General features: G+C 45.1%; 1 protein-coding gene and 1 long non-coding RNA gene across 5 annotated transcripts in view; one reads left to right on the top strand and one right to left on the bottom strand.

The window, feature by feature from the left end:
• fars2 (phenylalanyl-tRNA synthetase 2, mitochondrial) overlaps positions 1-27650 on the top strand; it is a 63992-nt gene that overhangs the window by 24606 nt on the left and 11736 nt on the right. For 3 of the 4 annotated variants that reach the window (XM_008396842.3, XM_081601541.1, XM_081601542.1), the window contains 2 exons: positions 18832-18992; positions 22567-22724. In XM_008396842.3, coding sequence (XP_008395064.1) covers positions 18832-18992; positions 22567-22724 — 319 coding nt within the window. The remainder of the gene's footprint in view (positions 1-18831; positions 18993-22566; positions 22725-27650) is intronic. The other variant, XM_081601543.1, reaches the window with a different exon arrangement.
• Positions 19478-19713, bottom strand: LOC145549366 (uncharacterized). Its single transcript, XR_014085308.1, has 3 exons — positions 19676-19713; positions 19553-19613; positions 19478-19503 (listed from the first exon to the last, which is right to left on the bottom strand). It is a non-coding gene; the product is annotated as an uncharacterized LOC145549366 (long non-coding RNA).

The following is a 27650-nucleotide window of genomic DNA, read 5'->3' as shown; positions in this document are numbered from 1 at the left end:
ACCAACAGATCTGGCAACAAATTTACCAACAGATCTGGCAACAAATTTACCAACAGATCTGGCAACAAATTTACCAACAAATTTGCCGACAAATTTACCAACAGATCTGGCAACAAATTTACCAACAGATCTGGCAACAAATTTACCAACAAATTTACCAACAGATCTGGCAACAAATTTACCAACAGATCTGGCAACAAATTTACCAACAAATTTACCAACAGATCTGGCAACAAATTTACCAACAAATTTACCAACAAATTTACCAACAAATTTACCAACAAATTTGCCGACAAATTTACCAACAGATCTGGCAACAAATTTACCAACAGATCTGGCAACAAATTTACCAACAGATCTGGCAACAAATTTACCAACAAATTTGCCGACAAATTTACCAACAGATCTGGCAACAAATTTACCAACAGATCTGGCAACAAATTTACCAACAAATTTACCAACAAATTTGCCGACAAATTTACCAACAGATCTGGCAACAAATTTACCAACAGATCTGGCAACAAATTTACCAACAAATTTACCAACAGATCTGGCAACAAATTTACCAACAGATCTGGCAACAAATTTACCAACAAATTTACCAACAAATTTGCCGACAAATTTACCAACAGATCTGGCAACAAATTTACCAACAGATCTGGCAACAAATTTACCAACAAATTTACCAACAAATTTGCCGACAAATTTACCAACAGATCTGGCAACAAATTTACCAACAGATCTGGCAACAAATTTACCAACAAATTTACCAACAGATCTGGGGACTTTTCTTCACTAAGGCGCCCACCGTCATCTTCTTTGGTAACGTCATGTATCGTCGCTCGCCTTGACACTCCTGACTCGCCACCAGGGGGCGTTGTGACGTTGACGTCCACCCAGTCGGCACCAATAGAAAAATGTAACTGCAGTACCATGGTTCTACCCAAAGAGGGCAGCACTGAGGCAGTTTTATATGACAGAATTTAAAAATGTACAAAAACTGTCATAATTTTCACAGAAACGTAAAAATCTCCTTTGTTCAGACAGTTTATGTGCTAAATGATGTGGATGTTTGGTTGTTAGTTCTTCCTCTCCAGGATAGTTTCTCTCTGTTTCTACAATCAGAACGTTGTTTGCAGTTCAGCCTGATTGGGTCAGGATCTTAGTAACGAACTGGATCCATCTCTAGTTTATATAAATATGATGCATTTTTATCTCTTCGCATCGTTTCATTCCTCTTTTTAATACCTGGATCAGGAAAGGTGACGTTCGTCACTGATAACCGTCTGATATGAAGGTTTCATGCTTCATGCATGTTTGGCGCGAAGGAGGCCGAGCGGTTCTGGTTCCGACTGCAGAGACTCAGACCTGCTAAAAATACTCTGCAGATAAAAATAGATGCGAGTCGCTGCTGAACGTGAGGCTTCTGACCGCAGTCAGTCGGTGAGCGGCGTGCGCCTCAGTCTGCAGAGAATCAGAGGATTTATGTCGTTTCTGCCTTTATTAGAAAATGAGCTGAGCTGCTCAGCCTGGTTCTGCCTCCAAATCCATATTTCAGACGCTGAGTCGGATTTTATTGCTTCTGCTGCCGCAGAGCAAAGTTTCATCCTGCTGGAAGCCGCTGGATCTGGATCAGAACCGACCCGGTGACAGAGTCGCTCCGGGACAAATCTCTGCCGTTTCCGGCTTCAGGCCAACCGGCAGATCTGTCCCACTGCGGCCCGGACCGGTACCAGCACAGGAAAACATGAGCTGCTGCTGCTGGTTCTGCTGGTCCTGGTGGTTCTGATGGTCCTGGTGGTTCTGGTTTTGCTGGTTCTGGTTCTGGTGGTTCTGGCTGTGAAGATCTGACAGAAATCGGAAACATCCTGTCAGCAGACCCGATAGAACGGTTCTGATCCGACAGAACGGTTCAGACCCGACAGAACGGTTCTGATCCGACAGAACGGTTCTGATCCGACAGATCCAACAGAACGGTTCTGATCCAACAGAACGGTTCAGACCCAACAGAACGGTTCTGACCCGACAGAACGGTTCTGATCCGACAGAACGGTTCTGATCCGACAGAACGGTTCAGACCCGACAGATCCGACAGAACGGTTCTGATCCAACAGAACGGTTCAGACCCAACAGAACGGTTCTGACCCGACAGAACGGTTCTGACCCGACTCTTCTTGCAGAAAGTCATAAACAATAATATTAATAACCTGCTATGTAATAAAACTGCAGCGCAGCAGGTAAAACCCGGAGCGGATTAATTATGACGGATTTAACAGGAACTGGAGCCAAACGCAGATTTTACCTGAAAACATTTCAACATTTTTTATTCGGTTTCTGGAGGATGAATTTAAAATCGTTTCATGTTTTCATGAATCATCACATCTTCATCTTCTTCTCCGTCCTAAACGCGTTTCTGTCTCATGCCTAACCAACATGGCGTCGTTCTGTTTCCTGCCTGGTTCTGCCGGTGCCACAGCGCCACCTTTTGGCCCGGCTGACCTGCTGCAGCGTTTCAGCTGCTCATTCTTTTATTAACTGTTCCCACGTTCGACCGCGCGGCCATGTTTCCAAGTGTCTATTGCCTGGTCATGACCTTTGACCTGCTGAGGTTTGTAGAGTCCAGAGCTGATTCTCTGAGTGGTTTTCCTGAATGCAGGTGACCTTTGACCCTGCTCGGGTTGTTGGGCAGCAGTAGTTGCTGGTGATGGTGATGAAGGGAAGCCGTCCCTTTAAGGTTCTGTTGTCTCGTCTTGAAGGTTGTTAGTAATCCTCCTCCTCTCTCAGGCGTCGTCATCGTCCGGTAGCTGGAGCAGCTGACGTGTCGCCGTGGTAACAGGTCAGCTGCTGACTGATGAGTCGGCCGTTTCGTCCTGTTGACTCAGTTTGGCTGGACGCTGCACGACGAAGACGATGCTGTGATGTCACCTTCATCCTCCTCGCGGTGACGCGCGTCCCACAGCTGACATGTTTGTCTTCGTCGTCTCCATCTGCGCTCCTCTTCCTCCGTCAGGCTGAGTCAGACAGCTGCTGACGAACCGGCGAAGAGCAGCAGGACAAACTCCTGACGCCTCCGACCTCGTTAGTGAAGCAGCTTCGTTAAGACAGGTTCCTTTAATCAGCCGACCTCCGAAGACAAGCCAATCCGAGCCCCTGGACTGGCCTAGTCAAAGTCACATCAAACAGTAGAAGAAGGAGAATCCAGGAACCCAGAAACACGACGAGCCGCTCTGAGTGTTACTCACTTTGTCTAGTCAAAGGCCGCTCCACACTGCTCTGCTGAACACTTCCTGTTTCCAGAGTTTACTTCCTGTTTCCAGAGTTTACTTCCTGTTTCCAGAGTTTACTTCCTGTTTCCAGAGTTTACTTCCTGTTTCCAGAGTTTACTTCCTGTTTCCAGAGTTTACTTCCTGCTTCCAGAGTTTACTTCCTGTTCCAGAGTTTACTTCCTGTTCCAGAGTTTACTTCCTGCTTCCTGTTGCGTCCATCTTCTTCTCTGGTATTATTCAGCCCGTTTGGTACATAATGAAGCCTGGTGGTGGCAGCATCATGCCGTGGGGTAGATGATCCAGATGAACGGTTCTAATTGGTTTCTACTTTTGGACCAGAACCTTCTGGTGCGGTTCAGAACCTCAGAATCTGCTCTTCCTCCTCCTCCTCTTCCTCTCCGTCTGTTTGGACTGAGAGGAGCTTCCCGGGTCTCTCTCTGCGTCTCCATGGCAACCAGGTTGCTCCTGGTCAAACAGCAGGATAACGAGGCATTCCCGACCCCCGGTTACCGGACCGTAACCCCCGGTTACCGTGGCGATGAGACTGGTTCAGAACAGCAGCAGCAATTATGAAGCTGAAAACTCAGGTTTTACTTTAATTAGGCCAATTATAACAGAAATATGATGCAAAACAATAAATACAGACATTAAATGCTGATGAGAGTAAAAAAACTCAACAGTTTGATGCTTTTGGTCATTTTAGAAAAACTTAGGAAAAGAATAAAAATAAAAATAAATAAATACTAAGAATTAACAACTGAAGCAGAATAAAATACAGCTGTTAACACAAAAACACAAATAATTATAAAGTAAAATGATATAAACATCTAATATGAAATATAAAGAAATTAAACAACAGATGAGTAAAATTTAGTAAAATAAAATTCATCATAATACATAAAAACCTAACAAACAATGTAACATTAAGAAATAAAATATATAAAAGCCAACAAGGCAAAAACAAGAAGAATAAATAATAATATTAAAATAACATGACATCTAAATAAAATACAAATAAATTTTATAAACTAGACATAAGAACCACTTTTAACAGAAACACCAAACAAGCATAACAATAATAAAACCTCCAATAATAAATTACCTGAACTTTTAATCATTTTCATTATTTATTCACAAATTCACCTTTTGAATTAAAATATTCATTTTTTCTAAATTCTGATAGTTTCATAATTTTTAACAGATGTTGGTTTATAAATGTTAAAATAATAAATCCTTTTAAATCAGCGTTTCTGTCATGTTTAGTTTTCTAAACTCAAACTGATATAAAAATGAAAATCATTAAAAAATCCAAATAAAAAGTAAAAGCAGAGCGTGATTGGACTAGGCCATGAAGAAGTAATGGGATCCTAAGGGTTTAACATCTGAATCACATTTTCTGTGTTTATGGGACAAAACTAAAATGCTGACCAGCGTTTCTGTGCTGACGCTCGTAGTTTTTATAAAGCCAGATTTTTATGAGTTTCTTCTCTGAATCATAACAAGTTTTCATGGTTTGGGTCGTTTAGGGCTTTTCTCGCTGCAGCGGAGACGATTTACTGCAACCGAGTGAAACATTAAAGTTTCCCGTTCAATAAATCCGTCCGGATGTTTCAGAGATCATCGCGCCGGTTCCACCTGTCCAGGCGCGGCAGGAGGAAGCTCATCAGGAGGGCGAGGAGCGGCGGAGCTCATGTTCGGTGTCAGGCTGGCGACGGAGACGAAGGTCACGCCTGTTCTTCTTCTGCTGCGAACAGGAAGTGGAGACACGGAGGACCGAGCCTCATGACGGGCTGACTCCATGTTTCTGCTGCGACCCGAGGTCAAAACAAAACCACTCAGAACATCTGGAACAGTTTAAAACACCTGGAACCAATCAGAACATCTGGAACCTTTCAGAACATCTGGAACCTTTCAGAACATCTGGAACCTTTCAGAACATCTGGATCTGATCAGAACATCTGGAACCTTTCAGAACATCTCGAACCTTTCAAAACATCTGGATCTGATCAGAACATCTGGATCTGATCAGAACATCTGGAACCTTTCAGAACATCTGGAACAGTTTAAAACATCTGGAACCTTTCAGAACATCTGGAACCTTTCAAAACATCTGGAACCTTTCAGAACATCTGGAACCGATCAGAACATCTGGATCTGATCAGAACATCTGGAACCTTTCAGAACATTTGGAACCAATCAGAACATCTGGATCTGATCAGAACATCTGGAACAGTTTAAAACATCTGGAACCACTCAGAACATCTGGAACCGATCAGAACATCTGGAACCGTTCAGAACATCTGGAACAGTTTAAAACATCTGGAACTGCTGGACCATTAAAATATCAAAATCCTGACTTTATGTGTTCACAGTAAAACCACCCTCCTGACCCGGTCCGGTCCAGTCCGGTCCGGTCCGGATTTGTCCATATTTTTACTGAATCCTGAAACACAAATTCATAAAAACTCTCAGTAAACAGAAGGATAAAATATTCCTGACATGTAATCAAAGATCTGGACCTGCTGGATCTTTGGACCGAACAAAAACTTCAGCTAAAACTTAAACAAACTAAGTTAATATTTCTAGATGTGGATTTAATAAATATCTACATTCTGCAATATAATTACAGAATAACATTTCTTTGAGCCATCAGGCGTTTTAGCTAACTGCAGATCACACACATGCTGGACTTTTCCTGTTCAGACTGTCACCACCAGGGCGGCGCCACAGAGATGAAGCCGGTTCTGGTTCTGACCTGTGGATCGGGTTAAAATGATGATTTATTTTATTAATGTGGACACTGGATGGACTCTAAAGGCTGAATTTTGTAAATTTTTCAGGTCTGCGATGAAAGATGAATTAAACGTCTCCACCAGAGGAAATGAACTCAGGAAGCATTTAGATTTAAAACCTAAACGTTTGACATGTTCATGATAAACGAACCTGAATAAAAACACGGAGGTGAATATTTAAAGTTTTAATCCAGCCTAATGAGGCCGATGGAGGGGATTAAAGCTGGATTAGGAAGAAACCACAGAACGACGAGGCCGACCCGATAACAGCTGGACCTTCACATCCCGGCCTGACCAGAACGACGTCCTGATGGAAACCGTTTGGACTGAGGAGTTCTGGTTCCTTCAGGTTCGAGTCACGACTAAAAGTTAGGAAAATATTCCAGCAGGAAAGATTTGGGTTCAGAACATCAGAGGAAACGAGCTCTGCTACGTTTAAAACGACCCAATTCGGCCACATTTAGTCCAGTTTAAGCCGACTCCAGTCCGTCTGCCTAGTCAAAGTCCGGTTCGGTTGGTGAGGATGGAACGGTAACTGACCTCTGACCTCGGTCTGGGTTCAGTTGAAGTGAACTCTGGTTCGGTTTGAATGTGAACGCCAAGCGGACCAGAGACCGCTCCAACAGCAGGAAGTGAACTACAGCGCAGGGCATTCTGGGTAAATCCAACCAAAGCTAACGTGCTAGCCTAGCGCTAGCAGCAGAAATGGCTCCTGGTCTTTAGCCTAAAGAGAAATCCTCCAACCGCTAAAATCCTCCATCTTGTTTCCATCTGGTGAAGAAGGAAGTTGCTCTCAGTGTCTTCAGAGGTTTTTGTGTCGTTTCCTTCAGTGGTTCTTGGTGCAGCGCCCCCACAGGCCAGGAGGGGAACAGGTTGGTCGGACTCAGAGCAGCTGGAGGTGGAGCAGGTGATGGAGTTTATAAAGTTTCCATCGGACCTTTGAACAGATGAGCTCAGAGCAGTAGAAAGTTTTCCCATAATGCATTGCAGCCTGTTTGGAAGAACAAACACAGAATAACTTTCAGACATTACACGTCAGGTGGTTTTTCCTGGAGACGGCAGAACATTTTAATTTTAACTTTAACAAATCCAATCAGCTCTGAACTCGTGTTTGAACACACATTAAAAGTTTGGCGGACTGGCCCAGGGAACGCTGGAAGTTGGACCAAAGTCTCTAAGAGGTTTAAATAACGTCCAGGAGGAAATCTGAGCAAACTCTGAAGAGCCAGCAGGACAGGTGAGGAGATAACGACTGAAACCAGCAGAATCAGTTCAACAAACTAAACTCTGAACGGCTCCAGGACCAGAATCCCATTAATCACCCCAGTAAGACACGACTGGAGGACACAAAACCTTTATTTTCTGTCCAACATCAGATTCAGGACAAATATAATCATTAAAACAACAACAGATGATCCATATTTACCTGCATAGAGACATCAGCAGGTTCTGCTACACCTGTCTGAGCTGGAGGTGGACAGATGGAGAGGAGCACACACACACAGAGACACACACACACACAGAGACACACACACACAGAGACACACACACACACAGAGACACACACACACACAGAGACACACACAGAGACACACACACACACAGAGACACACACACACACAGAGACACACACACACAGAGACACAGACACACACAGAGACACACACACACAGAGACACACACACACAGAGACACACAGACACACACACACAGAGACACACAGAGACACACACACCTGGACACACACACACACACCTGGACACACACACACACAGAGACACACACACACACAGAGACACACACACGCTGTGTGTTGTCGGCTCTGCAGTGTGTGTGTGTCCAGGTGTGTGTGTGTGTGTGTGTCCAGGTGTGTGTGTGTGTGTCCAGGTGTGTGTGTCTCTGTGTGTCTGTGTGTCTGTGTGTGTCTCTGTGTGTGTGTCTCTGTGTGTGTGTGTGTGTGTCTCTGTGTGTGTGTGTGTGTCTGTGTGTGTGTGTCTCTGTGTGTGTCTGTGTGTGTGTGTGTGTGTGTGTCTCTGTGTGTCTCTGTGTGTGTGTGTCTCTCTCTCTGTGTGTGTGTCCAGGTGTTTCCTTCTGTCTTTTGGCTACAGAATCGACTCGGTTTGGTCCAAAGTTTGAATGAAAACTCTGAGCTGGAGGGGTCAAATGGAGGTCAAATGGAGGTCAAATAAAGGCCAGATGGAGGTCAGACGGAGGTCAAACAGTGCACTGGGAGAAGAACGGGCATGAGGAGCTGAAGGGAAGCAGGTGGCGCTGTTGAGGCGCCTGACTGGTCCAGAACGTTCCTCAGGGTTAAACTGGTTTCCAGCCTGGCAGCTGGATGAGAATCTGATCGTTTCTGTTTGAGGATTTTTACTGTTTGGAGCAGAAAGTTCCTGTTAATCCTCTCAGAGTCGAAGCCAATCATGACCAGTTGGAAACATTTGTTCCTGATGACGTCCTGTCAGTCACTTTTTCTGCTACGGCAAAAAACACTCAACAAGATGGCCGCTCATGTTTCGTCTGTCATGGTTTCCCTTTTTTACAGATTTTTATTGAATGATTTTTTAAAAATGTTTTGGTGGCTTTTGCTTTGTTTTGCTTCAGCAGGGCCGGCCCAAGGCTTTTTGGGGCCCTGAGCAGATTTTCATTGGGCCCCAAATGAAGAAGCTTCATCGTGCTAAGCTACTCTGTGTGTAGCATAGCTGCTAGCATTAGCATCGTTTGTAATTAGCTTACATCATACCAGTGTTTTTATAGCTGCTGAGTTTAACTTTACAGGAGAAACAAACTAAATTAATTTTATTTTGAAAAGCAGAGCGTTGTTGAGTTTAACTTTGTTAAACTCAATTTGATGTGATGGTCTTGTTAGCATTTTTAGCTCGTGATAATATCTCGTATTGTTTCTCGCAGCTTTGTGTTGTTATTGTGTTTATCTGCTGGTTTTGCTCGGCAGCCATCTTGGTTTGTCTGGACTGCAGTGAGATTCTTCCCAGAATATTTGAATGTGAGATCATCTTTAATCTGGAGCGGTTCTGATGTTCGTCCTGTGAAATCTGAGTCCGGTTCGTTTTACCCGCCGCTGCCTTTTCCTCTGCTCCTCTGTGAAACCTCTGCTCCTCGTTAGTCCTCCCGTAATCTCAGGAGGCGTTGATTAGCAGCGGAGGGTCTTAACCTCCACTAAACACTGGATCAGGGCGCTCAGCAGCGACCGCGCCTCGCCTAATCCGGCCTTTTGCCGGTAATCCGGCTGTAATTAGGGCTGATCGCTGCGGCGCGCTGCGGCGCGCTCACCTGCAGCGAAGCCACTGAGGCAGGAGGAGGAGGAAGGCTGCGTCATCCACCTGAACACTCATCAGAGTGTAACCAGAGTGGGATCTGCGTTAAAATCTGATATCATGAGTCGAGTGTTTGTTCGCCCACTCAGGCAGGAGAAAACAGGAAGTGATGACGGGAGAAACTCACTTCCTGCAAACTGTTCCAGCTGCTGCGTCAAACTAAACGTGGTTTATTTACACTTTACCTGAATGAAATCATCATTCATGTGTTTCCAGAAGCTGCAACCTGTAAAACCTTTAAGGCTAAACGGTAGTTTAACCTGGTTAGTTTACACCGATGTGGTCAGAGGGGACGGTTGTCCGGCTCTGGAGCTTTAAATTATGAAATTAGAAACTAAGTTCAGCTGCAGAGCAAATTTAACCTTTTACTCAAGGAAAATTACAAATACTGAAATCTAAACTTACAACAAAAACAGTAAAAATGTTTGATAAAAAGTCTAAAGTTACGACCAAAACATCAGTTTTTTACAGTAATGTCATCAGAAAGACAAAAATATAAACTTATGTAAAGTTTTAAAGGCTGAAAGGAAGAAAGTCAGATAAAAGCATTTTTATGAATTCATTTTAAACACTTTTCCAAATCAGTCATTTTCAACATAAAACATATTAAACTGATATTATTGGTCTGTTTCTCCCATTTGTCCTTAAAATGTTTCAGTTCTTCATCCAGTGGCGATGCATTATCCAGTGATACTTCATAATAATAATTACTCCCACACCACACTATTCAGACACTCTGTCTGCGCTGATGAACACTCACTCACCTCTGGATGCTAAACGCTTGAAACTGAGAGTAAAACTGACATCCTGACCTATTTTCTGATCAGAGTAGCTCAAGGTTGTGACCGATCTGCGTTCCTACCATCACAAACATCGCAAACGATTCTTGAATAAGAACTAAACTTCCACACGTCTGATCCTGATGAACACGCTCTTTCCAACAGGACAACTTCACAAAAGTCAGTCAAATGTTAGTGAATCAGGCTCTGATGTTTTGCTGCTTCATCCAGTTTTTACCTGAATGTCACACCTGAACTTGATTCACATTTCAAACCCGACTGCGAAGCTTCGTTATGAACCATCTGACAACACGGGCAGCTGGCGAAGGCTTTCCCCTGCACTCTGATCCATAGGCGCCGGGGTGAACCCGAGTGTTGCCTGGCTACTAATCGCGCTGCATAATTTATGCTGACCTCATAACTAATGCAGGAGGCTGATAGGAGGCGCTGCTGCGCCCGTATATGGTTTCCATGGCGATCCATATTCATTACTGGACGCTGACGGAGCGGCGCGCCGGCTCCTCGGGGGCAGTTCATGTTTCTGAGCGCAGACATGTTGTCAAACCAAATGTTTCTGAGCTGAATCTCATTCCTCAAAGCTTCAGCAGCCGTTCAGGAAATACTGGAACCATCAGGATCCTCTGGTTCTGGTCGATTCAAACCTGATAACGGCTTCTGGTGAGATTGGAAGGAATTTAAGAATATCAGGTTTTCTTGATTTACGTTACGTTTTGTATTTTAATAAAGTAGAAAGCAAACATTTGTGCTCAGATTCCCTGATTCCCAACAGGCTTCGACCCGATTCAGTGGACAAATCTTCATCATGTGGGATCAGATTAGAGACATCAGCTGTTCGTCGTCTTAAAGGTTGATGTCAGGTTTCCATGGTTACCACTAGCTAACCGCTAGCTAAAATGTTAGCTGTGCTAGCTTAAGGCTCTAATAAACATCAGTTACACTAGTGCTAAGGCGCTGTATTAACATAACATGTAGCAGAAGCTAATGCTAACACACTTAGCTTCAACCGTGTGGATACAGCATAGTACGTCGCCCTCAAGTGGGCCAAGTTTGTAATTACACATCTGCATTATAATTTAAAGTGACGTCCTTGGATGTTAACATATGTTCATATCATTTTAGCACTTTGAGATTTTTCTAATGAAAGTGCGGTACAAATAAAATTTATTATTATTATTATTATTATTATTATTATTTTCCTCACTCTGTTTTATTTTGTTCCTGTTTGTTTCTTGGTTTAACTGAAGTTACTGACGGAAACAACGGAGAGGACAGGAAACAGAACTGCTGCGTCTTCAGCCCCTTCAAAATAAAAGCATGAATATAAACATCTGGATACTTGGAAGATTTCTTAACAGTTAATAATAAAAACTTCCAACTTAATTCAAGATAAATTTTACAGAACAATAAAGTAAATTAGCGCTAAAGCTAAGTGCGCTAAGCGTTAGCAAAAGTGCTAAAGTGCTATGCTAAAAATTAGCTCCACTATCAGTGGATTGAATTCTGCTGTGTACTGACTGGTCAAAGTTAGTTAGTTAGTTAGTTAGTTAGTTAGTTAGTTAGTTAGTTAGTCAGTCAGCTGTACCCGGCCCAGTTCATTCTGAGCTTTAACTGACCCTTGGCAGCAGAGACCCAGCTGTTGACAGTTAACTTCTTAGTAAGAACAGAACTAATATTTCATATTTTTATCGGTTTTAGATACTTTGCACACTCTGGGTTATTGATGCAGGATTTTTCTGTGGTTTCTCACTGAAGTGTTGGTGGTTTCACAGTAGCATTAAGAGCTTGACCTTTAACCTGTAGGAGCTGTCCCTCCCTCAGAGAAGCTAACGACTCCTTCAGTCTGAACAGATTCAAATATAAACGTTGAGGTAAAATCAGCTGCGGTCAGGAAATCGGTTTCTGGTTTCTAAAGTTTATTCCACTGACAGAGTCTCCTGAGTATTTTCTGTGAACCCAATAATGCGTCTTAGAGGAGACGGAGACCTTTTCGTTCTGATGTTTCTGTAGAAAACATCCGTTTCCTGTTTGTGTCTGCCGGACCCCGCGCTGCCCTGCGGTCGTGTTTACGTCCCGGCGAGCAGCTGCTGAGTCTCCATCTATAAATCATGGTGCAGGCGAACGGCTGAGGCTGCCAATAGTCTGCTGGCTGTTGCTAACGGTGACGGATGAGTCACCGTTAGCAACGGCAAGGCGGCGAGCCTCCGAGGCTTTTCCTGTTAACGTCTAACTGCTTCGCTACAGCGGCTGTCTGAAACCGCCGCTGATGGATGGACTGGCTTCCTGTTGGAGCTTTTATTCTGAAAGGCGTTCGGTAACTCATGGAAACGAGACGAAACAGGAAGTGGCTAGTGGCGCCGCCCTCTAGTGTCGACATGTCGGCTTCACGCTGCTGCTGAGTCTAATGGCTGAACTTCCTGTTCCTCTGCATCCAACTGGACTTGGAGAAAACCAGAGTTCAGTGAACGCGTCGCTACGATGAAGGTGGTCAGGTGCAACGCTTTGCTCCCAGTCTGCAGCAACGCCCCAGTAGAGCCGGACGCGTTTCATCAACGTTGTTTTATTTGCATTTTGAAGCGTCGCTTCAGGAAACGTTGATGGAAAAATAACTTCCTGGACAGGTTTCAGTCGGTTGAGGGCGTCCACTGGTGGCTCTGGCCTTACCAGAGGCACCAGCTGGTGGCTTGGTCAGGTTCTGTCTTCAGTCCAGTGACCAACTGGTTGTTCTGGTTCAGGTGTCCAGCAGAACCAGCTCAGACAGGAAGCTGGTTTCTTCCAGCAGGAAGCTTCAGTTCCTCTGATTCATGGCCTTCCTGCCGATCCGCCGCTCCAGGAGCCACCGGCGGCAAATAAAGACAGAAGAAGAAGAACGGAGGGGGAGTGGATCAGAACCGATCCGTTACGGATGAAGCGACAGGTCAGGAAGTCTGCTACCTGCATAATGAAGAGGAGGGCGGCGTGACGAAGAGCCGGCTGAATGGAAGGAGACACGAGGAGCGATGGAGGAGACGAGGAAGAGGAGGGAGGAGGAAGACTGATGGAGGAGAGGAGCAGAAACCAGAGGAAGGAGCAGGAAGAGAGAAACATCGAGAAAAATATAAACCGAGAGCAGAGGAAGAGGAGGAAGACGAGGAAGAGTTGATTTGATGCTGGAGCGAACAAACTGGAACAAACTGGAACAAACTGGAACAAACCGGAAAAAAACCGGGAACAAACCGGAACAAACCGGAAAAAAAACGGAACAAACCGGAAAAAAACCGGGAACAAACTGGAACAAACCGGAAAAAAACTGGAACAAACCGGAAAAAAACCGGAACAAACCGGGAACAAACTGGAACAAACTGGAAGAAACTGGAACAAACTGGAAGAAACTGGAATAAACTGGAACAAACCGGAAAAAAACCGGGAACAAACCGGGAACAAACCGGAAAAAAACTGGAACAAACCGGAAAAAAACCAGAACAAACCGGGAATAAACTGGAACAAACTGGAAGAAACTGGAACAAACTGGAAAAAAACCGGGAACAAACTGGAACAAACTGGTTCAGATTAATTTTTTCTGACTTTATTTCTTAATTTTTTTCTCACACCAACTTTTACCAGTTGCTTTCATGTGAGTTTGTTCTGCAGAATCCCGGTTTGGTTTCATGGCGCCGTGATGCGGTCGATGACGTCATCACCAGATTCAGAAACGTCTTAATGTGCTTCTTCCTGATTGGCTGCAACGAGTCGGGCTGCAGAATGAAACTGGGAGTTCACCAGTTTGAACTTTATCATTTTACTTCTAAACATTCATGTAATCATTCAGTTCATTCATGTCTGGTGATCTGAATCGTTCATTCATGTCTGGTGAACTGAATCGTTCATTCATGTCTGGTGATCTGAATCGTTCATTCATGTCTGGTGAACTGAATCGTTCATTCATGTCTGGTGATCTGAATTGTTCATTCATGTCTGGTGATCTGAATCGTTCATTCATGTCTGGTGATCTGAATCGTTCATTCATGTCTGGTGATCTGAATCGTTCATTCATGTCTGGTGAACTGAATCGTTCATTCATGTCTGGTGATCTGAATCGTTCATTCATGTCTGGTGATCTGAATCGTTCATTCATGTCTGGTGATCTGAATCGTTCATTCATGTCTGGTGAACTGAATCGTTCATTCATGTCTGGTGATCTGAATCGTTCATTCATGTCTGGTGATCTGAATCGTTCATTCATGTCTGGTGATCTGAATCGTTCATTCATGTCTGGTGATCTGAATCGTTCATTCATGTCTGGTGATCTGAATCGTTCATTCATGTCTGGTGATCTGAATCGTTCATTCATGTCTGGTGAACTGAATCGTTCATTCATGTCTGGTGAACTGAATCGTTCATTCATGTCTGGTGATCTGAATCGTTCATTCATGTCTGGTGAACTGAATCGTTCATTCATGTCTGGTGATCTGAATCGTTCAGTTCATTCATGTCTGGTGAACTGAATCGTTCAGTTCTTTCATGTCTGGTGAACTGAATCGTTCATTCATGTCTGGTGAACTGAATCGTTCAGTTCATTCATGTCTGGTGAACTGAATCGTTCATTCATGTCTGGTGAACTGAATCGTTCAGTTCATTCATGTCTGGTGAACTGAATCGTTCATTCATGTCTGGTGAACTGAATCGTTCATTCATGTCTGGTGAACTGAATCGTTCATTCATGTCTGGTGAACTGAATCGTTCAGTTCTTTCTTTGTGAATAAATTCCCAGTGAAACCAGACGTCGCTCCGTTAAAAGCTGCCGGCTGATCGAGTTTCTCTCCGTTAAGCGTCGGCTAATAAACCGACCCAAACTCTGAACCGCGCGTCAGAAAGCCAGTTGCCATGGAAACCCCTGATCAATCTGTTCAGATGTGAAGCTGCTCCTAAAGCCCGACTGCCAGGATGGGAACTGGAACTCCAGTCTGACACCAGTAAACCTCCCATTACCAGTTAAATGGCCGCTTTTAAGACGTGCAGCATGAAAAGCAGCTGCAGCCGTAAATCTGGACTTTACTCACCAAACCTGAGGTTCACCCACAGATTTATGCTGCGGCCCGATTCCTGCGTCTGAGGACGATCCGTCTGAGGACGATCCGTCTGAGGACGATCCGTCTGAGGACGATCCGTCTGAGGACGATCCGTCTGCAGGAGCGAACGTCTGGAGGTTTCCCACCTGGTTCCTTCGGTTCTGCAAGCCGCAAAGTTTCTGTCAGGTTTTAGTTTAATGGGATCTGAGGATTTGATCCTCGTCTGAGAGATTCGGTGGTTCGGTGCACACACACACACACACACACACACACACACACACTCTCACACTCTCTCACACACACACACACACAGACACACTCTCACACACACACACACACACACTCTCACACACACACACACTCTCACACACACACACACACACACACACACACACACCACTCCCTCAGCAGATTTCTGCTCAGCTGATCAAACAGAAACTTGATCGTCTTCCTGAAGTTTAAAGTGTCAGACATGTAAAACCTCCAGCGTTTAGAGGAAAAAGCTGCTTTATTGTCATAAAATCGCATCAGTCGTCATGGTTACATTTAATTTTTGTGCGATCTTTTAACAAAGTTTGAAATTTGAGTTTGGAGCCTGTGGTAAGGCTCAGACCCACCAGTAGAGGGCAGCGTTCGCTGCGGCAGAACTTCCTCCGTTACTCTGTTTCCGTCCCGTTTAACGCGTTAACTCTTCGGAAAAGCCGAAAATCACCTCAAACAACCGTAAAACCTCTTCTGGGACATTTAGGACGTTATTTCTAATTTTGCTGTTTGCATGAACCATTTTGATTTAATAATTATAATAATAAAAAAAGCTTTATGGATTATGGAGCTTCATTTGGAGAATTTCCCACTGGATTCAGTTTAGGACGTTTATTTTCTTATAAATGAGTAAAAATCTACGTCTGTATTTACTCAGGTCATCCTTCAGCGGCGCTCTTTGGTATAAAAAGTGGACTGGACTCTCAGGAACTGGACTGGACCGGTTCAGATCCGGCTCCAGAACGGCTTTATGCTGCTTATTAATGCTACGGTCTGCCGGTGGCGTCCCCCAGGGCTCCGCTCCCACACCGTCACTTTGCTATGCTGATGACACTCTGCCTTTCTGTCACCACATGGCTCTTCACCGTCGCAGACTGAGTGTATGGCTGATGACACTCTGCCTTTCTGTCACCACATGGCTCTTCACCGTCGCAGACTGAGTGTATGGCTGATGACACTCTGCCTTTCTGTCACCACATGGCTCTTCACCGTCGCAGACTGAGTGTATGGCTGATGACACTCTGCCTTTCTGTCACCACATGGCTCTTCGCCGTCGCAGACTGAGTGTATGGCTGATGACACTCTGCCTTTCTGTCACCACATGGCTCTTCACCGTCGCAGACTGAGTGTATGAGTGAATGAAACGGTCAGGATTTCTTTATTTACTACAGAAAAGATTGAAACAACCAATTCTGGTTGCAAAAATGTCAACGAGGTTCAGGTTTAGGACTGAGTTAGACTCATTGATCAACTGGTTATTGATCCATCAGGTTATTGATCCATCTGGTTATTGATCCATCTGGTTATTGATCCATCTGGTTATTGATCCATCAACTGATCCATCTGGTTATTGATCCATCTGGTTATTGATCCATCAACTGATCCATCAGGTTATTGATCCATCTGGTTATTGATCCATCAACTGATCCATCAGGTTATTGATCCATCTGGTTATTGATCCATCAACTGATCCATCAGGTTATTGATCCATCTGGTTATTGATCCATCAACTGATCCATCTGGTTATTGATCCATCTGGTTATTGATCCATCAACTGATCCATCAGGTTATTGATCCATCTGGTTACTGATCCATCAGGTTATTGATCCATCTGGTTATTGATCCATCAACTGATCCATCAGGTTATTGATCCATCTGGTTATTGATCCATCAACTGATCCATCAGGTTATTGATCCATCTGGTTATTGATCCATGAACTGATCCATCTGGTTATTGATCCATCAGGTTATTAATCCATCAACTGGTTATTGATCCATCAACTGATCCATCAGGTTATTGATCCATCTGGTTATTGATCCATCAACTGATCCATCAGGTTATTGATCCATCAGGTTATTGATCCATCTGGTTATTGATCCATCAGGTTATTGATCCATCAGGTTATTGATCCATCTGGTTATTGATCCATCTGGTTATTGATCCATCAGGTTATTGATCCGTTATTCCGTCCGTCTCACCAACAGTAAGGTTCAGCCAGCCTTACTGTTGGTATCAGTTTCAGCAGGAGTTTTTATATTTCACTCTCTTTAGTGGCTTTTATTCCAGCTGAACAGTTCGGTTGTTGTTTGATCAAATCAAAGCTTCTGATTGATTTAATTAGACAATCTTCACATCAGAACCTTGAAAAGTCCGTCAGCCTTTCGTTCTGTCAGCTTTTTGTCAGTTTTCGTTCCTGGCGTTTCTGCAGAAAGCAGGTTTGTCTCGATTAGTCTTCGTCCCTCTGAGACAAACCGTCTTCCTCTCATCTCGGTCCCAGGCCGAACTCGCCTGAAATCCTTGGATTTACCCATAATCCTTTATTCCACAGAGCGTTCGCCCTCTGCTTTGACCCCCCGCGGTGCGGCTGAGGAGCTTTAGTTCTGAAACAACCAGAAACCTGCTGGAATATTGTTCTGCCTGAGGCGGCGAGATGGACGGCGCAGCAATAAGAGCTTCATTTAGATGATATGAAGACGCCGACCGGCCCAGACCGGCCCAGACCGGTCCAGACTGGTCCAGACCGGTCCAGTCCGGTCCAGACTGGCCCAGACCAGTCCAGACCGGCCCAGACCGGCCCGGACCGGTCTGGACCGGTTTGAGCCAGTCTGGACCGGCCCAAACCGGTCCACACTGGCCCAGACCTGTCCAGACCGGCCCAGACCGGTCCAGTCCGGCCCAGACCGGTCCAGACTGGCCCAGACCAGTCCAGACCTGTCCAGACCGGTCCAGACAAGTCCAGACCGGTCCAGACTGGCCCAGACCAGTCCAGACCTGTCCAGACCGGTCCAGACAAGTCCAGACCGGTCCAGTCCGGCCCAGACCGGTCCACACTGGCCCAGACCAGTCCAGACCTGTCCAGACCGGCCCAGACCGGCCCAGACCGGTCCAGACCGGCGGCCATGTTGGTGATTATAACCTGCAGACCGGAGCACTGAGGAGTCAGGGTCAGAGCTCGGGTCGGGGGACAGAGTCCGGTTCAGCATTTACTACATCAGAACTTATTTACTTAATGTGTTTCTGTCTCTGCTTTAGTGGACTAACATTTTTTGGGAAAGTCCAGAACCGCCTCCAGTGACTATAAAACGTTTAGTGAAATTCCTTTAAGTCAAGTTTTGCCGTTTCTGATTTGATACTCAAAACGAAACGAAATGAAACTACAGGACGTTTTGGCCTGAAGGCAGAAGATGTTGGGAAAGTTGTTGGTTTGAAGGAGCTAATCTGAACATCAGCTGGTTCTTCAGGGTTACAGTGTTGTGGTTAAAGGTACCACAGAAGAAGACCAGTGGTGATGTGGTTTTGTCCTCCTGAGTTTCTGTGTTTGTTGTTTCAGCGGGTGCCGGGAACAAGCTGGGCTGGGCGTTCGGTTTGGGTCTGGAGCGTCTGGCCATGATCCTCTACAGCATCCCGGACATCCGGCTGTTCTGGAGTCGGGACGAACGATTCCTGAAGCAGTTCAGGGTGGACGACATCCAGACGCCCATCTGCTTCCAGGTAGGGACACAAAGCGGCCAGACGGTCCTCTGGGCGTTAGACTGAGATGGAGGCTCTTAATGTTCTCTGGGTAAAAACAGGTTTCATGCAGCATTGATTCGTTTTGCATTTTATTACTGTCTGATAAAACTTCTGTAGATTTCGATCACCATCTTTATCTGATCACCGTCGTTAAACTGAGACAGGAGAGGCTGTGAAGTTCCTGTTCACCAATCAGAGACGTGAACAAACTGATCGTCCTCTAAGGATGTTCATATTTTATCTCTGCTTAGCTGCAGATTTATCTCCTGCAGACATCTGGAGGAGTTTCTATGTTCCAGTTGGAGAGTCTGACTGATCTGCTGAATCTCTGGTTGTTGATCAAACATCAGCTAAACATGTTTCGTCTCCGTGAAAAAGAATGTTGATCAGTATAAAAACACCAGATCAGGTGAGAACGCATCCATCAGTAGAGGTTCCCAGTTTGGACCAGATGGACACCAACGCTGCTAACTACCAAACTACAAACCTGCTAACTACCAACCACCAACCTGCTAACTACCAACCTGCTAACTATCAACCTAACTACCAAACCACCAACCTGCTAACTACCAAACTACAAACCAGCTAACTACCAACCTGCTAACTATCAACCTAACTACCAAACCACCAACCTGCTAACTACCAACCTGCTAACTACCAACCTAACTACCAAACCACCAACCTGCTAACTACCAACCTAACTACCAAGCTACCAACCTGCTAACCACCAACCTGCTAACTACCAACCTAACTACCAAGCTACCAACCTGCTAACCACCAACCTGCTAACTACCAAACTACAAACCTTCTAACTACCAACCTGCAAACTACCAACCTGCTAACTACCAAACTACAAACCTGCTAACTGCCAACCTGCTAACTACCGAACTACCAACCTGCTAACTACCATCCTGCTAACTACCAACCTGCTAACTACAGATCATTTCTATAACCAACCCTCCTCCAATACCTTTTCAGGGTCATAAACTAAATTATTTTCCTAACTAGACTTTGAACCAACATACTAACTGAAACTACCAACCAATCACCTCGTTCCCAGTTTACAAACCAGTCAACCAGCCCAGTGACCGAGATAAATCCATTATTTATGTGATTTTAATTAAATATTAAAGCTTTGCTTGGTTATCTAAACATAAACATCCAAAGCATTAAATCCCAAACCCAGTAACCATAAACTAACAGCCAGTGCTAAGCTAACTGTTGCTAATAACTTGTCAACTCAACCAGAAGATCAATCGACTTCCTGCTGATTTAACCAATAAGCAAAACTTTCAGTTTTTCATCCGTCACAACTAACCAGCCGAAGCAGGATGAATAATGAGACACTGGTTGCTATGGCAACGCAGAGAAGATAATAACCAACCAGTAACTGACAAGTTAACCGACCATTAACCAGCCAGTTAACCAAATAGAGACTAATCAGTAGCCAGTCAGTATCCATCCAGTTAACCAGTCAGTAACCAGTCAGTATCCAGCCAGTTAACCAGCCAGTTAACCAGTCAGTATCCAGCCAGTTAACCAGCCAGTTAACCAGTCAGTATCCAGCCAGTTAACCAGTCAGTAACCAGATGTTTCCTGGTTTCCTTTAGTTTTCTTCTGTTTTCTCTCTTCCTGACTTCATGTTTAAAACATCTGAACAGTGGGGGGGCAGTCAGCCGACCGTCTCACACACACACACACACACACACACACACACACACACACACACACACACACACACACACACACACACACACACACACACTATAACACACACACACACACACTATAACACACACACACACACACTATAACACAGCAGTCACTGGGTTCACTCTGCGGTTAGCCCGTCCTGCTAAAGGTGCTTTTGTCGACTCGTCTTCACTAATGAGGAACATTTCAAGTGACTGTTGGAGGGCAGAGAGGAGGGGGGGCTGGGGAGGGGGGGAGAGGGGGGCTGGGGAGGGGGGGAGGGGGGGTGGAGAGGAGGGGGAGCGGGGGAGTCAGGAGGAAGAGGAGGGATGAAGGTGGGACAGAAGAAGCAGAAAACATCCAGCGGCTCTGAATCATCATCTGATCTCTGCATCAAAACAAACCGATGAACTGAAGCTCAGTGAAGAGCTGACGAGGTCAAAGGTCAGAGGACGAGCCGCGCTGTCCACTTCCTGTCCCCCCGGCTTCATTAACGACCCGGTTCCTCCAGAGGGACGGGACCGCGGCTCATCTGCTGCCCGGGTCAGAACCGCCCTGAGTAATGAGCGGCGAGCGCCAAACGGCACGCAGGAAACCGCTGGACACACACACACACACACACACACACACACACACACACACACACACACACACACACACACACACAGGAACACACACACACACACACCTACACACACACACCACACACACACACACACACACACACACACACACACACACACACACACAGGAACACACACACACACCTACACACACACACACCACACACACACACTCTCACACACACACACACACACACACACACACACACACACACACACACAGGTTCCTCCTGCTGCCTCTGATTCTTCCTCTCTGTTTTTATACGTTCAGGATTAATTGATGCGACCAGAGATTTGATGACTCAGCAGATCCTAATGAATGGATCCACTGCAGAAACGCTGACTGTGCAGAAAACTGCCCAAAACTCCTGCAGCCAGAAAACCTGAAAACCTTTGAAGGTTTTTACCCTCTGAGTGACGGAGGTGATGGAAGCTGAACCTGGATATGAATTATTCTGCAGTTTGACTAAAACCAGCAATACGATCCAGAACAAACACGAGTTTTACTGAAACAAAGTTTATAATGAAGCTAAAATCATTTCTGAGGGAGAAATAAATCCCAGAGCGGAGAGCTGCTGGTATTCAAACAGGTGTTATGGTCCTGGTTCTCCTGATCCGGCTGCTTGCAGGTCAGTTAATCCGTCATCGAGTGAAACCAGCTGGACTGAAGCACGGAAGTAAAAGGTGCCGGGCAGCGAGCCCTGAGGGCCGCGGCTGGAAACGCTGCTAGACGGTGGGAAGTTTAGGAGGAGTTCACTTCAGATCTGGCAAAAATAACAGAAACTAAAATAAATCATTATTATAAATCATATGTTCAGGAAAAGTTTAAAACTTTTCAGCAACAATGATTATAATCCTGCTATCGCTACTGTTACCATAGCGATCAAAATGCTAGTAATATTAAAATAGCAATAATACCAAGAAGAATAATTATGTTTAAAGAAACAATAATAGTGTCTAAATGTCATATTTACAGAAAATGTGAGCTAAAAAGAAACATGACTAATATTTTAAATCCTGTCTTTAACAAGCCAACATGTCTAAAGTTTGTTGAATCTGAGTTTTAATTTTTTTTAAATAAATGTTTAATAAAATCCAGTATTTCATTGGTTCACGATAAAAGGAATATTTTTAGGGCAGATTATTAGGAACTGATCTGTTGATGAGAACCGAATAACAAAAACGCTCTGATTGGTCCAGAACCGGACAGGAAGTGATGTCACTGCTTGTGTCTCCAGCCTTTCAGTAAATACCCGCCGTTCCACAACGACATTTCCTTCTGGCTGCCAGACGCCGCCGACCGCTTCACAGAGAACGACTTCTACGACCTGGTTCGCTCGGTGGGCGGAGACCTGGTGGAGAAAGTTAGTCTGGTGGACGACTTCACTGACCCCAGGTAGGACAGCTGGCGGGGCGGGTTCCCTCTGCGCCGAGGTTCCCTCTGCCTCGAGGTTCCCTCTGCCTAGAGGTTCCCTCTGCGCCGAGGTTCCCTCTGCCTCGAGGTTCCCTCTGCCTAGAGGTTCCCTCTGCCTCGTGGTTCCCTCTGTCTCGAGGTTCCCTCTGTCTCGTGGTTCCCTCTGCGCCAAGGTTCCCTCTGCCTAGAGGTTCCCTCTGCCTAGAGGTTCCCTCTGCGCCGAGGTTCCCTCTGCCTCGAGGTTCCCTCTGCCTCGAGGTTCCCTCTGCCTAGAGGTTCCCTCTGCGCCGAGGTTCCCTCTGCCTCGAGGTTCCCTCTGCCTCGAGGTTCCCTCTGCCTAGAGGTTCCCTCTGCCTCGAGGTTCCCTCTGCCTCGTGGTTCCCTCTGCCTCGAGGTTCCCTCTGCCTAGAGGTTCCCTCTGCCTCGAGGTTCCCTCTGCCTAGAGGTTCCCTCTGCCTCGAGGTTCCCTCTGCCTCGAGGTTCCCTCTGCCTCGAGGTTCCCTCTGCCTCGTGGTTCCCTCTGCCTCGAGGTTCCCTCTGCCTAGAGGTTCCCTCTGCCTCGAGGTTCCCTCTGCCTCGAGGTTCCCTCTGCCTCGAGGTTCCCTCTGCCTCGTGGTTCCCTCTGCCTCGAGGTTCCCTCTGCCTCGTGGTTCCCTCTGCCTCGAGGGTTCCCTCTGTCTCGAGGTTCCCTCTGCCTCGTGGTTCCCTCTGCCTCGAGGGTTCCCTCTGTCTCGAGGTTCCCTCTGCCTCGTGGTTCCCTCTGCCTCGAGGTTCCCTCTGCCTAGAGGTTCCCTCTGCCTCGAGGTTCCCTCTGTCTCGAGGTTCCCTCTGCCTAGAGGTTCCCTCTGCCTCGAGGTTCCCTCTGCCTAGAGGTTCCCTCTGCCTCGAGGTTCCCTCTGCCTCGAGGTTCCCTCTGCCTCGAGGTTCCCTCTGCCTCGAGGTTCCCTCTGCCTCGTGGTTCCCTCTGCCTCGAGGGTTCCCTCTGTCTCGAGGTTCCCTCTGCCTCGTGGTTCCCTCTGCCTCGAGGTTCCCTCTGCCTAGAGGTTCCCTCTGTCTCGAGGTTCCCTCTGCCTAGAGGTTCCCTCTGCCTAGAGGTTCCCTCTGTCTCGAGGTTCCCTCTGTCTCGTGGTTCCCTCTGCCTAGAGGTTCCCTCTGTCTCGAGGTTCCCTCTGCCTAGAGGTTCTAATTTTAATGAGATTTTTGGCATGATCAGTCCACCATACATTTCTTTTATTTTATACATATGTTTTTGTTTTTTAAAGTGACGGTACATTAAAAAAAAGCCAGAAATGACACGAATTAAATGATGAAATAATAAAACAATAGAATGAAAATATTAAATTAATGGTGTGAATATGAATGTTAATTTATGGAAATCAAATAATTTGTCAAAGTGCCACATAATATAATATAATAATAATTATTAATAAAATAATAATTTGTTTTATGATGTTTTGATAGAGGAAAAGCTTTTATTTTGACATATTTGTAGCCAATCAGCTGTTTGTTAGAGAAAATAAGACATTTTTGTTTCTTCGTCTAATTTTCTGGTTCCAACTTTGAGCTTCCTGCCTCTGTCGCCCCCCGCTGACCAAATGGTGCACTGCAGTGTTACCTAGCTACTTTTACTGCTTTTAAACCTGAAGCAACCTGCAAACATCTGGCAACCTGCAAATAACTGGCAACCTGCAAACATCTGGCAACCTGCAAACATCTGGCAACCCGTAAACATCTGGCAACCTGCAAACATCTGGCAACCCGTAAACATCTGGCAACCCGTAAACATCTGGCAACCCGCAAACATCTGGCAACCCGTAAACATCTGGCAACCCGTAAACATTCGCTTATGAGGTCCTGCGGTCGTCATAACAACCAAAGCACATCCCTTCATTCCTTAAACGCCCGCCGGGGTCAGAGGTCAGCTCAGGAAGTGGCTCTGAAGCGGTTAAAAACCGGACTTCCTGCACCGGCTCTGAGGTCCGACCCGAACATCGAGGATGAGGACGAGGATGAAGAGGAGGAAAGGTCACTCTGTCTGCTAATGGCTGATAGCAGAGTCATCACTTTAAACTCACACACACACACACACACACACACACACACACACACACACACACACACACACACACACACACACACACACAGACACACACACACACACACACACACACACACACACACACACACACACACACACACACAGACACACACACACACACACACACACACACACACACACACACACACACACAGACACACACACACACACACACAGACACACACACACACACACACGCACTCAGCTTGTACAGTTCAAACCTCCCGCTGCTCTAAGTGACTCACTCAGTTGTCCTTGGATCAGAGCTGCTGTTGACACCTCGTTTTTTACCAGCTACCTGTGTGTGTGTGTGAGTGTGTGTGTGTGTGTGTGTGTGTGTGTGTGTGTGTGTGTGTGTGTGTGTGTGTGTGTGTGTGTGTGAGTGTGTGAGTGTGTGTGTGTGTGTTAAGGGCAGCAGTGGGAGGCTGCTGCCTTATGGAAGAGAACTCCTCTTGCACATCATTCTCACACACACACACACTCTCTGGCCCGACCTTGTGTTGTGTGAGCAGCGACGGCCGCAGTGCGTAAAAATGTCCAACGCTCTTCATCTTTCATTGTTTTAATGTCTTTTTAAATAGCAGCCTTTATTACACTGTCTCACACACACACTCACACACATACACACACACACACACACACACACACGCACACACTCACTCACACACACACTCTCACACACACACACACACACACACACTGTGCTGTGAGTTCGGAGCAGGAAAGTTTCTGATCTTCAGTTGATTTGGAAACATGTTGACCTTCCTGTGAGGAAGAGGAGCGGCGCTGCTGCAGCCTTCGTCTCTCTGTGACGATTTTAAACTGATTAAACTTTAGAATTGATCGTCTTTCATCATTAATGAATTTAAAGCTTTGATTGGTTTCCTGAAGGAAGTTGGTCTGTTAGTTTCAGCATCAAGATGTTTAACTTCCTGAGGAAGAGGAGCGGAGCGCTGACTGACCTTCATCGTTAATCTGCCTGCACTGATAGATTATTAGTTTCCATCGCTGCATATTAAAGTTGATCAATCTGGGGCCGTAAACCAGGACTGGAACCAATCAGCTGTTAAAACCTGACAGTATTGATCGTCTCTGGCTGGTGGAACCGGACGGATCTGGACCCGAACAGTTCTGATTCAGGAACTGTTCAACTTTACAAACTACATGAAATAAAATAAAGGACTTTCATATCTACCATCTTCCTAAAGGACAGAGAGCATCAGCAGGTATCAGTTGGTTAGTTAGTTGGTTAGTTAACATAATTACCACTAATTACTTCAGGGATTTATTATGTGTGACTGAAATATGCAGCGATGTCGTCTGCATACATGGTGATAAAGTTATTTTCACCTGAGGATGTGAGGAAAAATAAAACAGAATAAATAAAAGTGACTTGCAAACAGAGCAGCTGGAACAAACTGGACTTTTCCAGGAAAATGTTCCTGTCTGCCATTTTGTTGCTTCCTGAAAGAATCCGTTCCACTCGATGGACCGAATGTCCCTGCTGCGGAAACTCCGCTCCGGGTTTTCCTGGTTCCCGACTCACTGCTTCAGGCTCCAACAGCAGACACAACGGGGCTGCAGGCCTGGGTCCAACACAGCTGATATTTTTCAAAATAAAAGCTTTTCTAAATAAAATACTCCACAAACTGCAGTTGAAATGAGAACCAGGACTGATCCTGGCCCATCAGCTGCCTTGTTACATAAATACTTAAATAAACAGAAATATTTTTCAGTGTAAAATGAAGCTTTATGTTTTATTAATCTCGTTAAAACCGTTGAGTTGAACTCGTTTGATCGTATTTGTTCATTGTGATGTTTGTTCCTGCCGGATGAGACGATCACATCAACATCGAGACTAATGCTCCCGATATGGCTGATTACCGATATTTACCGATATCGTACATATTGACGATATCACAAATATTGCTTCAGTTGCACTCCCATAATCCTTTGCTGCTTCATCATGACCAACATCATGAGTTTTACTAATCAGACCGATACATCGATATACCGATATACTTATAGATCGATATGTCGATATATCGATACGTTGATATGCCGATATATTGATGGATTGATGCATCGATATATCGATATACTTATAGATCGATATGTCGATAGATCGATACGTTGATATGCCGATATATTGATGGATTGATGCATCGATATATTGATATGTTGATGGATTGATGCATCAATATGTTGATGGATTGATGCATTGATATATCGATAGATTGATATATTGATAGATTGATGCATTGATATATCGATAGATCGATATATTGATGGATTGATGCATCGATATATTGATGGATTGATGTATCGATATATTGATGGATAGATGCATTGATATATCGATGGATTGATGTATTGATATATTGATAGATTGATGTATCGATATATTGATGGATAGATGCATTGATATATCGATAGATTGATATATTGATAGATTGATGCATTGATATATCGATAGATCGATATATTGATGGATTGATGCATCGATATATTGATGGATTGATGTATCGATATATTGATGGATAGATGCATTGATATATCGATGGATTGATGTATTGATATATTGATAGATTGATGTATCGATATATCGATAGATTGATGTATCGATACATCGATATATCGATAGATTGATGTACCGATATATCGTGCATCCCTGCTTGATTTAACAGTAACAGAAATCTAAAGGACCATTTTTGCGTCTCTAAGCTCGGCTGAGTTATTTCTGAAGACGAGCAGAGAGAGGAAGACGAGTCGTCTCATAAAGCGGCTCATCCTGATGTCTGGCTTCACAA

Source organism: Poecilia reticulata, chromosome 20 (assembly GCF_904066995.2).
Source record: "Poecilia reticulata chromosome 20, P_reticulata-male-v2, whole genome shotgun sequence".
NCBI classification, from domain to species: domain Eukaryota; kingdom Metazoa; phylum Chordata; class Actinopteri; order Cyprinodontiformes; family Poeciliidae; genus Poecilia; species Poecilia reticulata.
Note: the sequence above shows the minus strand (reverse complement) of the source record. Positions and strands in the feature narration are given on the sequence as shown.